This window comes from Zalophus californianus, chromosome 13, assembly GCF_009762305.2.
Source record: "Zalophus californianus isolate mZalCal1 chromosome 13, mZalCal1.pri.v2, whole genome shotgun sequence".
Taxonomy (NCBI): Eukaryota; Metazoa; Chordata; class Mammalia; order Carnivora; family Otariidae; genus Zalophus; species Zalophus californianus.
Window position 1 is genome coordinate 23,244,176 of NC_045607.1, and position 14,319 is coordinate 23,258,494.

General features: G+C 39.8%; 1 protein-coding gene across 14 annotated transcripts in view; it reads right to left on the minus strand.

Moving 5' to 3' along the window:
- PALM2AKAP2 (PALM2 and AKAP2 fusion) overlaps positions 1–14,319 on the minus strand; it is a 471,064-nt gene that overhangs the window by 120,892 nt on the left and 335,853 nt on the right. For all 14 annotated transcript variants that reach the window (XM_027615591.2, XM_027615592.2, XM_027615599.2 and 11 more), the window contains one exon: positions 9,512–9,597. In XM_027615591.2, the coding sequence (XP_027471392.2) occupies positions 9,512–9,597 (86 nt within the window). The remainder of the gene's footprint in view (positions 1–9,511; positions 9,598–14,319) is intronic.

The following is a 14,319-nucleotide window of genomic DNA, read 5'->3' on the forward strand; positions in this document are numbered from 1 at the left end:
ATGTCCATCAACAGATGAATGGATAAAGATGTGGTATATATGCACAATGGAATATTATGCAGCCATAAAAAGGAATGAGATCTTGCCATTTGCAACGACATGGATGGAACTGGAGGGTGTTATGCTGAGTGAAATAAGTCAATCAGAGAAAGACATATATCATATGACCTCACTGATATGAGGAATTCTTAATCTCAGGAAACAAACTGAGGGTTGCTGAAGTGGTGGGGGTGGGAGGGATGGGGTAGCTGGGTGACAGACATTGGGGAGGGTATGTGCTATGGTGAGCGCTGTGAATTGTGCAAGACTGTTGAATCACAGATCAGTACTTCTGAAACAAATAATGCAATATATGTTAAGAAAAAAAGAAGAAGAAGATAGCAGGAGGGGAAGAATGAAGGGGAGTAAGTCGGAGGGGGAGATGAACCATGAGAGACGATGGACTCTGAAAAACAAACTGAGGTTTCTAGAGGGGAGGGGGTTGGGGGGATGGGTTAGCCTGGCGATGGGTATTAAAGAGGGCACGTTCTGCGTGGAGCACTGGGTGTTATGCACAAACAATGAATCATGGAACACTACATCAAAAACTAATGATGTATGGTGATTAACATAACAATAAAAAATTTAAAAAAATTTAATTGAGCGTCCAGTATTTTATCTGGCAAAGCTACTCCTGCCCCATCCTGAGAGCACCCCTGCTTTAGCTAATAGTAAAACTAATCTGCATTCATTAATACTCAGATCGAGAGGTTAAGCTGTGTCTTTCTACCTGGTTCAAATTCTCACCTTGAGATCTTTGATAAGTTACTTAACTTGACTGTGCCCCAGTAGCCACATCTGTAAAATGGGATTAGTCAGTCTCTCCCTCTCAGGGTCAATTTGAGGATTCTATAAGATGGGACCCGGAATGGCCTCACGAAGAACTGAGCTCATAGCAAATGCTCGATCCATATTAGCTATTATTGTTGGCAAGGGAAAATGATGAAGAATAAAATGGCAAAGAAGGAACTGGATCTTTCCTTTGCCAGGAATATCCCTTATCTATACATAGATAATGGAGAGCTGTCGATGGCTATGATTTCATTTATTTGACTTTCGTTTCATTGGATAAATAGGGAGTAACACATAGGAATGATAGTAACCAATTCGATGCAGCTTCTTACAGTCTACAGCATGGCCTTTCACATCCATTACCTAGTAAAAATGCAAAATGTGTATTTCAAAAAAAAAAAAAAATTTCAAGACCGTGATTCTCCAACAGGGACTACTGTGAAAAGGTAGCGGTAGGGTCTTGGTATACCTCCCCCCCTCTCAGAGATCCACTACTCTACATAGCTTAAAGGATTAAAACAATCTATGATAAAAATATTTCCTTTGGCAAGGAAGCAAATTGAGAGCAATCTTTATGTATGGACACAATGTGGAAATGCCTTCTGCCCCCCCCCCCCCCGCCCCAATCCTCGGTGTCGTCATCGTCAAATACAAAGGGCAAGTGGTTCCACACAGCTGGAACAAAAGACCCTCAGCAGAATGGCTTTTTAAAAGCCACGTCCACAAAAGCTGTAACCTGTGGCCTCTATTCATCACCGGAAGATTCTAAATGCTTTCCCCCTTTTGTAACGGAGAACATCTGCCCTTCCAGAACAATCTCTCTCCCAGTGGTAAATTTTACATAAAGAAGCAACATCCTTTATTTAAAATGTTGCTTTCCCATGTCCTTGAGTAGGAAACGTGCCCCTTGTTAAACGGTTTTACAGCCAGAATCTCCAACCTGCCTAAATGGTACCCATCTTGTTTCTCGGCTAAGCACAAGCGAGAAATACTGCATATGTTGTTAAATTAATTAAACAAAGAGGCCATTAGACTGAGGTGGCTCCATTGCCATGTAAGCAAACCAAATCTAAGCCTGTACATGCTTCAAGGTTATAAAATCAAAACACTAAGGACAACCAATCACAAGAGCCAACTAGGCTTTAAGCTATAAGCAATCAATAGTTTCTTTTCTTTGCTTTTGCCTTTTCTCCATACAAATCTCTCCCTGAGTTCCCATCTTTGGAGCCTTGATAACCACTTTTGATCTAGCGCTGCCCAATTTGAATTGATCTTTGCTCAAATAAACTCCTAAAATGTTTAATAGGTCTCAGTTTATCTTTTAATAATGTAAATAAGAACAAGGCTTCTTTCTGAAAAAAAAAAGATTCTACTGTGTTAGAATTTTCTGGGCTCCTTTTTGCAGATACGTTAAGTTTTTAGTACCTCTATACAGAACAAGAGGGCAAGGTACAGATGGCATTTGGGATTTAGTTGGTGTACATATCTGATTAAAATGGCTCTTTTTTGCAAATACTTAAGTTTTTAGTATCTTTATATAGAACAAGAGGGCAAGGTACAGACGGTGTTTGGGATTTAGTTGGTGTACATATCTGATTAAAATGGCAGACAAGTCACATGCTTGTCTACTCAGAAGATAGTTCTTTAACATAGATTGATAGAGTTCCAACACGACTGATGTAGTTTTGAACAGTCATCAAACAAGCAAAATTCAAGAAAACAATGTGTAGCCCAACAGGTGCAATTTCTGGCTCCCAGCAATGCACCCAGCTGAATAAAGCCAAGACACTTCCAGGATGTTGGCACTGGGTAGTTTACTCCACAGAAGAAAGGAAGCCCCGTCACCAGCAAATTCATTTAAAATCTAGCATTAAGCACCTTCCTAGTGCCTTTATTTGCAGCCCTACTCTTAAACGTCTGTAAAGTGATCGCCTTTCTAGCTTGCCTTGTCCACAGGATAGGAAAATGCTAGGTTGGGGTTTAGCCATTTTACTGGCTTTTTAAGATTAACAGGATGTACTTAAATTCCCTTTGAGAAGACAAGGAAATATTATGATGTATAAAAGGTAATACTGAGGTGGTTGCCGGGAGCTGGAGAATGGGGAATTCGAATTTAATGGATACATTAATGGAAAAAGTTCTGGAGGTGGAGGAGGGTAGGGATGGTTGCAGAGCAGTATGAATGATGTAATGCTACAGAACAGCACTTACAAATGGTTAAAGGGGTAAATTTTGTTATGTATGTTTTACCACAATAGAAAAAAATTGATATGCTAATAAAGATCATTAATTATTTTTAAAAGCTGAGATGTGAGGGGAAAATAAGCAGAAAGAAAAGCGAGGGAGAAAAGAAAGGAAAAGAGGTGGAAAGAAAAAGAGTCTGATGAGCCCACACCCCTACCCAGGGCAGTGGTGTGGCTGATGGCAGTGATACTAAAGAGGAAAAAATGAGTTGAGCCCCCTCCCCCCTGTCCCTTCACCCCACCCCCCCACCCCCAGTCAGGAAGAGGGTCCCTCACTCAGAAAACATTGACTGAGCCTTTGAATGAGAGGGGGCCTTGGGCGGTGGAGAATTTATTAACAGAGCCCACCCTTCAGTGAATAAAGGCAATCAAGCCATTAAAAACTTAGCTGCATACAAATGGTCCATAAGTACATGGAAAGATACTCAGCATCATTATCCCTGGGGAAATGCAAACCAAAACCAAGGTGAAATACCACCTTGACACCAACTAGGATGGTTACGATCAAAACACAGACAAAAGCAAGTGGTGACTAGGATGTGGAAAAAGTAGACCCCTTATCAGTGGCTGGGGGGAGTGTAAAATGGTGCAGCCACTTGGGAAAACAACCCAACGGTTCCTCACAAAGTTAAACATACATTTACCAAAGGACCCAGACATTCCACCCCCAGGTACATAGCCATAACACATGAAAACTTATGTCCACACAAAGACTTGCACATGAATATTCACAGGAGCATGATTCATAATAGGCAGAAATTGGAAACAGGTACAAAGTCCATCAGCTTGTGAAAGGGCTAAGAAACAAAGCAAAACACTGGCATACCCATTAAAAGGAATACTATTTAGTGCTAAAGGAAATGAACTACTGGTTGAGGATACAATGTGGATGAATCTCAAAAACACCATGCTAGGGATTGAGCCCCACGTTGGGCTTCCTCTTCGGCGGGCAGACTGCTTCTCCCTCTCCTGCTCTCCCTGCTTGTACTCTCTCTCGCTCTCTCTGTCTCTCTGTCAAATAAATAAATAAAATCTTTTTTTAAAGATTTTACTTATTCATTTGAGACACACAGAGAGAGAGAGAGAGAGCACATGAGCAGGGAGAGAGGCAGAGGGAGAGGGAGAAGCAGACTCCCCGCTGAGCCAGGAGCCTGATGTGGGGCTCGATCCCAGGACCCTGGGATCATGACCTGAGCTGAAGGCAGACGCTTAACCAAGTGAGCCACCCAGGTGCCCCTAAATAAATAAAATCTTAAAAAAAAAAAACATGCTAAGTGAAAAGAAAAACATACACAAAAGACCGCATGTTATATGATTCCATTTATATGAAATGTCCAAAACAGGTAAATTTATAGACAGAAAATATGCAAGTGTTTGCTTGGGACTGTGGTGGGAATGGAGATTATCTCTCATAGGGCATGAGGGATCCTACAGAAGTGATGAAATGTTATGAAATTGGATAATGGTGATGGTTGGTAAATTTAAAAATTGTTAAATTAGGGATGCTTGGGTGGCTCAGTCAGTTAAGCATCTGACTCTTGGTTTCAGCTCACATCATGATCTCAGGGTCGTGAGATAGAGCCCTACATTGGGCTCCACACTCAGTGGGGAGTCTGCTTGAGATTCTCTCTTTCCCTCTCCCCCTGCCCCACCCCCCACCCATGCATGCACACGTGCATGCGTGTGCTCCTTCTCTCTAAAATAAATAAAATATTTTTTTAAAAATTGTGAAATCATACACTTAAATGTGTGAATTTTGTGGTATGTAAATTATATGCCTCAATTAAGTTGTGTTTAAAAAAAAAGAATGGTAAAAACTGAATTGTAATTTAGAGGCTCTAGCAAGTGAAAAACAAACAAAACCCTGAGGAAAGTGGCACATGAGGGGACAGCAAGAAGGGAGCCTGAAGAGAAAGACCTTGAGGTGAGAACATGAGGACTAAGTTTGGGGAAGGCCAGCAGTCCAGCCTGATCAGTCTAGATAAAGACTGGTCTTCCTTTGTTCATTGGTAGATTTGTTCATTCAACAAATACTGACAGGTGCACACGATGTGTTGGACACTCCGCCAGGTGCTGGGGATGCATGCCTTATGGAATTACATTCCAGGAGGGGAGACCAGATGTTATGCATACACATCTGTGGCTATTTATGTGACTGGCTAGGAGAAGTACTAGGTTCAGTGAAAGCATGTGACCATCAAGGCTGGTCAGAAAGTAGTGCTGTTTGCAGAGATAATATTTGAACTAAAGACTGGAATATAAAGAGAAGTTAACCATGTTAGGAAAGGGAGGGAGGGAGAGGAGGAAGACCAAGGAAGCCGTGAATAAAAGCCATGGGGTTTTAAATAGCAGAGCACTTGCCAGAGTTTGGTTTGGGTGCTCAGGGCAATGGGAAGGACAGCAGGGCTTGAGTGGAAGGATGGTATCAGGTTGGCCTTTTGAAAGAATCACTGTGGCTACAAATAGGCTGGGTGGAGAGGGCAACGATAGGTACAGAAAGAGACATGGTGGAAGACAGGCTAGAAATGAAACTGCAATTAAGGTAAGGAAATCTGGAAAGCCAGAAGGAGACACCTGAGCCTTGGTCAGTGTTCAAAAGGAAAGGAATGGAATCAAAGAGTTTTGAATAGGGAAGTCCTTTCTCAGGCTAGTTGGAAACTGGAGAACTGGGAGCAGTGACAGGGCTCATGTGGCCACACCTGACCCTGTGTTAGTTGTATGTGGAGACAATGTTTTCCCAAACCTACCTCCATAGTCACCTGGAGCACTCCTTAAAAATGCTAATTCTCAAACCCAGGTCTTCTGAATCTGAATTTTGAAAGAAGAAGCCTGGGAAGCTGTATTTTTTACTGTTGTTGTTTTTTTTTTATACACTGCTGCAGGTGATTCTGAGTCATGCAAGTTTTAGAAAATTCTGATCCATCACTTTTCTAAAAAAACAATGTCTAGACAAGCAGCAAAACACCATAAGGTATAATATAGAAGCTATTCTGAAATCTGAGTAGCCTTTCCTTCTAGTGAACAGTGGTAAGTGTCCATCGACAGACGAATGGATAAAGAAGATGAGGCATATGTATATATATATATAATGGAATATTACCCAGCCATAAAAAAGGATGAGACCTTGCCATTTGAGACAACATGGATGGACCTAGAAGGTGTTATGCTAAGTGAAATAAGTCAGAGAAAGACAAATACCATACGATTTCACTTATGTGTAGAATCTAAAAAACAAAACAAATGAACAAACAAACAAAGCCAAAACAGACCCATAAATACAGAGAACAAAGTGATGGTTGCCAGCGGGAAAGGGGTGGGAAGATGGGCAAAATGGGTGAAGGGGAGTGGGTGATACAGGCTTCCAGTTATGGAATGAATATCACAGGGATAATTTTTAATGAACTTATCCATTCATCTATTAGATGGACACTTGGATATATTAGGATCACTTTTTTTTCAAGTCTATTCATTTAAGCAATCTCTACAACTAATGTTGGGCTTTAACTCATGACCTTGAGATCAAGAGCCACATGCTCTTCCGACTGAGCCAGCCAGATGCCCCTACTCTGTTCACTTTTTAAAAGTTGTTTTTACCTGTTCTTGTTTCAAGAGAACCACTAACTTATTTCAGCCTGCATCTGTTCCCTAGAACACAAGGATATTTATGCTTTAGGGTAACTTCTACATTATATCTTACTCTGTTTTGCTGCTTGCCTAGACATTGATTAAAAAAAAAAAAAGGCATGGATCAGTATTTTCTAAAACTTGCACGACCGTGAGAATCATCTGCAGCAGTGTGAAAAACAATAAAAATCAATACAGCATAAGGAATATAGTCAATGATATTATAATAGTGTCGTATGATGACAGATGGTAGCTACCCTTATGAGCAGAGCAAAAGATTTAGACTTGTCAAATCACTATGTTGTGCATCTGAAACTAATGTAACATCATGTCAACTTATACTTCAATAAAAAAAGTGAACATAGTATACTAAGAAAACAGTGATGGGCGTGTAGAGTACTGGTTTTCCACATCTATGGCATTGGCACTCATGAAAAGTCGGTACAATTCCTGGTAAATCTGAGTGTATTTGTTTCCTAGGGCTGCCATAACAAATTCCTGCAAACTTGGTGGTTTAAAACAACAGAAATTTATTCTTTCTCAATTTTGGGGCCAGAAGTTTAAAATCAAGTATTGGCAGGGCTGCACTCCCTCTGAAGGTTCTAGGGGAGACTCCTACCCTGCCTCTTCCAGCTTCTGGTGGCTCCATGTGGTCTTGATTTGGGCCTGCACATATTCCAATCTCTACATCCAAACACACCTGGGAAAGAGGGCCATGTGAACTGGAGGGTGTTATGCTGAGCGAAATAAGTCAATCAGAGAAAGACATGTATCATATCACCTCACTAATATGAGGAATTCTTAATCTCTCAGAAACAAACTGAGGGTTGCTGGAGTGGTGGGGGGTGGGAGGGATGGGGTAGCTGGGTGATAGACATTGGGGAGGGTATGTGCTATGGTGAGCCCTGTGAATTGTGCAAGACTGTTGAATCACAGATCTGTACCTCTGAAGCAAATAATACAGTATATGTTAAAAAAGAAGAAGAAGAAGAAGAAGAAGAAGAAGAAGGAGATGATGATAGCAGGAGGGGAAGAATGAAAGGGGGAAATCAGAGGGGGGAGACGAACCATGAGAGACGATGGACTCTGAGAAACAAACCGAGGGTTCTAGAGGGGAGGGGTGTGGGGGGATGGGTTAGCCTGGTGATGGGTATTAAAGAGGGCACGTTCTGCATGGAGCACTGGCTGTTATACACAAACAATGAATCATGGAGCACTACATCAAAAACTAATGATGTAATGTATGGTGATTAACATAACAATAAAAAAATAAAAAAAAAATGACATCTAAACTGGCTAGACCCAAATACAACTTTAGTCAAGATCCTGGTTCCAAGGATCAGCAGACTGATTAAGCAGCAACCTTATAAAATGGGACTTGGACAAGACTTGCTTCTATCAGAATATGCCATTTGCCTTTATAAAACAAACTCTAGCCTTTCTGATCATTTAAATGTCTGCACTACATCTGCAGCCATACTAGCAACACAGCTCAAAAACGAGTTCTTAAAAAGATGACAGATTTCAAAAGGGAGAATCTAAATCCATCAAGTTCATCCGCCTATCTCTCTCTGTCCAGTGTGGCCATAGACGCAAACTTCTGTTTTTGCAATAATAGCCAGTGAAACACTAATACACCATTGAATCTTCATTATTGACTTGCAAATTCTGCTAAACATAATAACATAATTACAAGCAAATGAACTTTCAGTACTCGATAGTTAGTGTTTAGATTAGTTGACTTTTTTGACCGATTAGGCTACTATCCCATCTTTCATTTAATTTCACTGTGGCTTTTTTGTTTGCTTTCTCTAACATTTGAAACATAGACAGCACAAGTCCAGCCTTCACATTACAAAGGAAAGCTTGGATAAATTCATCCTGTATATTCTTTTGTACAACCTCTACTACTAAATCCAGGAGTGGAATATATCTAGGTATATCTCAACATAAAAAGGGACACTACTTGGGGCACCTGGGTGCCTCAGTCGGTGGAGCATATGACTTTTGATCTTGGGGTCGTGAGTTCAAGCCCCACGTGGGGCCTAGAGCTGGCTTAGAGAAAAGGGGGGACACTACTTTTTGTTTTTCAAAGAAAAATTCATAAGTGGCATATACTTAAATTCTAATCATTCAAGCAAAAATGTTAGAAAGCCCTCCTACTCCCAGCCTCTGTTAACTGAATCATAAACAGAATTTCAAGAAGGAAGAACCATTCCTTTGTGTCTAATCTATTAATAGAGAGGAAGTGGTTGAGTCTAATAAATTTTACTATGGATTCCTTAATCTAGGCAATGATTGTAAATTCATGCATTTAATTTGAAAAGTGATAATTAGGTTGATTTCCAGATGACTCATTTGGCCACTGGTGTTCCAGCTGGAGTGGGCCACATGCTGCCTTCCCACTGATATCACTGGAAATCTTGAGTCAAGATCAAGGCTCCTTTTGCCTCTCTGACCTTTCTTCACAATGCACAATGGGGCCCTAGTTTCTGAGCTTGGAATGTTCAGATTTGCTCCACTGTGCCCATGGGGTTACCACTTGCAGACAACCTACATGCAGATATTCACTGGATACCCTACAACAAGCCCATTGGAATTCACTTCTTGGATTCTAGCTTTCAGGTGGTTTCCTAATCCAGATGCCAAATTTCAGAAAATCTTATGTCTGGCTGACTCATGGAGGCTCCAGTAAATAGAGAACCCCAGCAGTGTTGAGGGGCAGTGCTCATTTGGCCCCTAGAAGTCTTCCAGAGGCTCAATTTCCTTTAGGGATGTACTTTGAGAACTAAACTAAAGAAGAGATCTCTTACCTTGACAGTCATGTCTGTGCTGGATGTTTCTGTGGCATCTGAGGCTGCCTCATCTCCCTTTAGCAGCATACTCTCCCACCCGACCCCTGAAAAAAATAAAAACAAAAAGTGCCATTTGAGCCAAGTGCATTCAGCTGTCATGGATAGACACCTAACTGACATTTTGTAGCTTCCAATCCCATGTGTGTTATAAAGGAAACCATTGTTGCTCCACAGTTTACCTACTGGGCAGTTACTAGGAAAGCATCTTTTCAAAAGTGTGGCCAGTCAATACCTCCTTTGTTTTTATCTAATCTCCAACTTTGGAGTCCATTGTCCAAATCCTATACCTTATAGACTGTTCCATTCCCAGGCCAGAGTGGAGAAGAGGTTGGAATGAACTCTTCCAGAATCCAGCCCTCCTATTGAGGTCTTATTGGGGGCTTAAAGTGAATCCCAGGACACTGAAACACACACATCTGAATCTATTCACAGTAGAACCAACTCCAGATGATTCATTGCCCTCCATTCCACACACGTACTGGAAATGACTGAGAGTTTGTATTCACTTTTAAAATGTATATATGTTTTCTCTCCAAGTCTTGATAAATGTTAGTGTTCTTTTTTTTTCTTCAGCTGCCAGATAATCTCCAAGAGTAGACACATTGCAAGATACAAGGTTTTGCTCTCTTCACCCCAAAAAGGAGATCAGGGCTTGGTGTTCAGAAATACCCATGAACACAATATTGCCTAACTACACCAGGTCAGCTGCAACTATATGTGTGAATTGAGGTGGAATGGTCTATATTAGAGAAAAGTCTGAAGTAATGACAAGTGTATATATATATTTAAAAAAAAAAGATTTTATTTATTCATTTATTTAACAGAGAGAGAGGGAGAGAGCACAAGCAGGGGGAGCAGCAGAGGGAGAGGGACAAGCAGACTCCCCGCTGAGCAGGGAGCCCGATGTGGAACTCAGTCCCAGGACCCTGGGATCATGACCTGAGCTGAAAACAGACGCTTAACTGACTGAGCCACCCAGGCGCCCCAACATTTATTGCCGATAAAGTCATCTTCTTAAAAGCTAAAAAAGTAACACTGAGTAAAGCTTTGAAGGGACGACTTTAACCAGTAGATACAAACTTCATAATTGGTATAATAACTGCCTTCTGGGATATGAATGCTCATAGCCTAAAGTATTAAAAAGATTGTCTTCTTAAATAGGTTAAAATTAGCTGTGTAATATCTGCTTTCATTTTGATTTCCTTAACAAATAATTTTGTCTAAGGGTAACTCAAGGACAATATTCATCCTGGACCTGTGTGAATAGTCCAAATTTTGAAAATTTTAATTATCTATTATTATGTTAAGTCAGGATTGGCAAACATTTTCTGTGCTACACAGTAAATATTTTAGGCTTTGTGGTCATGCCATTTCTGTTGCAACTTCTCAAGCTGCCATTGTAGAGCAAAACAGACAACACATAAATAGTCAACAGCCAACATATTAACAAATGGGCGTGGCTGAGTTCCAATAAAACTTTATTTACAAAAACAGGCACTGGGCCAGATTTGGCCCATAAGATGTACTAGACCAGATGCATAGCGATGAGGGTGGCGCCAGACTGTGAATGTATTTAATGCACAGAACCATGCACTTAAAAATGGTTACAATGCAAATTTTATATTATGTATATTTTACCACAATAAAAAAATGATTTTGCTAAGCAATACTCAGATTTTCAAATTAACTGATTCTGTAATTACCCACTGAATTGGAATACCCTTACTTACTTATTTCTAAAATGTTTGATATTTAGGTCATTTGTAATTTCTCACCAGTATAGATAATGCTAAAAAGGAGTACCTCTTTGTCTAAGTGCTTTTCTTCTCATGAATAATATCCCTCAAAAGGACTCCTAAGCAAAAAGTATGCATATTTTTAAGGCTAATGGCATGTGTTCCCATATTGCTTTGTAAAACAATGATGCCACTTTTACAACCACCAATAATGCATAATGTAATAATTTTGCTATCACTGTAACTTGCTCAGTAGTGTTATCATTAAACAAATTGTGTGGTGGTGGGGAATGATTTCTTTAGCAAGTTGTAGGTACATAAAATATTCATTAGAGTATTCCATATATTTCTGTGTATGGTATTGTAATGATTTTTGTGTCAATTTGTATTAATGCAATAAAAATGATATAATAATTTTTTTAAAAGATACTTTACCAGCTTCTGTTCTAAATCAAGAAACCAGAGACATGAACAAGAAAGACTGTTATACTCCAGCATTTCTGTAAAGACCAACTGGACAAACCAGATGGTGAAACAGAAACAATTTTTGTATGACACTTTTAAAAAACTAGTATGAGATTAATTCAACTTTAGTATTTTAGCATCGATTACATTATTTTATGTAATTTATTATTTTATATTCTGGATCCCCGAGAGCCTCATTTTACAGGACATATACACAATGGATTACTCAAGATCCATGCACTCAATTTATTGCAAAGTGCAAATAGTTGTCTCTCACTAGGTTGTAGAAATTGGGTCAGTTTGGTGAGCTGCCCTACAGTTTCCTCTAGAGAAATTGCTACAAGGAGGTTGTCAGCTTTTTCTTAAAAGCATGTTTCTGGGAGAGCAATCTTTGCTCCTACATGAATGGATTATTTCCCTGACACATCTTGCATTCAACAGAATAACAGCTCCTCCTGGTTTAAGACACTGTTGGATCTGGCTGGCAGAGAGACACAGATGTTGGACATGATGGACAATTAGATGATATTCACTTTATGGAATAGTTTGAATTATCATGCAGCAAATATTCATTCCCCTCCTTTCCCACTGTGGGAGAAATTTTCTTCCCTGTCCCACTGATGTTTCCTCTGGCCAGTGGGATGTTAGTGGACCTAATGCAATCAAAGGTTTGAAATGGACTTGTGTGACTCTTGCATTTCTGCTATAGCATGAGAAAGACATGCTCCAGTTAGCCTGCAAGGGACTGAGAGTCATGGGGAGCAGACCTGAACCCCATCAGCACCTTGAAGCTAAGCCAAGTCTTGATCAGCCAACCCCTAGCCCAGCTGCACATGTATGACAATAAAAGCTATTAAGTTTGGGGATGATATATCAAGCAGCATTATTGTAATAGTAACTAATAGATACAATCTATAAGCAAAATTATACATGAAAGTCATTTTAGATAAAGCACATTTATCTTTATGCAAGTGTAATTCCTTTTGTTGCATAGAAATCTCAGTTACAAGTATTCATTCCCATCTCTCTCTTTCTATATATATAGATAGATAGATATATATAGATAGATAGAAAATATTTATATATATATATATATATATTTTTTTTTTTTTTTAAGTAAGCTCTACACCCAACATGGGACTTGAACTCTCAAGAGATCAGGAGTTGCATGTTCTAATGACTGAGCCAGCCAGGTGCCCCCATATCTCTATATATTATACCATGTGGGGAAGAATCTTTTCTCTGCTACAATCCTTTCATAAGCAATACAATCTTTATTAAAGGATATATAGCCCTAAGAAAGAGACATGAGACATAAATATTTTATTCTCAAAATTTTAGCCTGCAATCAAGAAAACACCTTTTTGTTTGTTTGTTTGTTTCTAAAGTAATCTCTACACCCAACGTGGGGCTTGAACTCACTACACTGAGATCAAGAGTTGCATGCTCTACCAACTGAGCAAGCCAGGCACCCCAAGGAAACAGTTTAAATTAGATAACCTATCATTTCATGGCAAGAATGAGAGAAAATAGACCTAACATTTTAATTTAAAATGCTATTAATCCTAATAATAAGTTGTGAGGACAAGAAAATGTTATCTTAAAAGTTAGAGGCAAAATTCCTTCCAGGGAGAAAACTGAGTTTTGGATGTGATGGGTCCTACATCATGGAAGTAGGAGAAAAGGGGGGAGGTCTGTTTCGAAGAAGGAGAGAACCTGAAAGAAGCTGGGATGAGAATTGGCAGTAAGAAATCTCCAAGGGCAATAAAAAAGGACTCTTGAGAACCATGATGTTTAAACATCGATTTTAAATTTTTTTTTTATGGTTCATTCTTCCTGTCAAATTTCTAAGGTAATTTTTTTTAAATTTTTTTATTGTTATGTTAATCACCATATATTACATAATTTGTTTTGGTGTACTGTTCCATGATTCATTGTTCATAACACCCAGTGCTCCATGCAGAATGTGCCCTCCTCAATACCCATCACCAGGCTAACCCATCCCCCCACCCTCCTCCCCTCCAGAAACCTCAGTTTGTTTTTCAGAGTCCATCATCTCTCATGGTTCGTCTCCCCTTCCGACTTACTCCCCTTCATTCTTTCTCTCCTGCTATCTTCTTCTTTTTCTTTTTTCTTAAAATATGTTGCGTTATTTGTTTCAGAAGTACAGATCTGTGATTCAACAGTCTTGCACAATTCACAGCGCTCACCGTAGCACATACCCTCCCCAATGTCTATCACCCACCCCCCATCCCTCCCACCCCCGACCACTCCAGCAACCCTCAGTTTGTTCCTGAGATTAAGAATTCCTCATATCAGTGAGGTCATATGATACATGTCTTTCTCTGATTGACTTATTTCACTCAGCATAACAGTCTCCAGTTCCATCCACGTCGTTGCAAATGGCAAGATCTCATTCCTTTTGATGGCTGCATAATATTCCATTGTGTATATATACCACCTCTTCTTTATCCATTCATCTGTCGATGGACATCTTGGCTCTTTCCACAGTTTGGCTATTGTGGACATTGCTGCTATAAACATTGGGGTGCACGTACCCCTTCG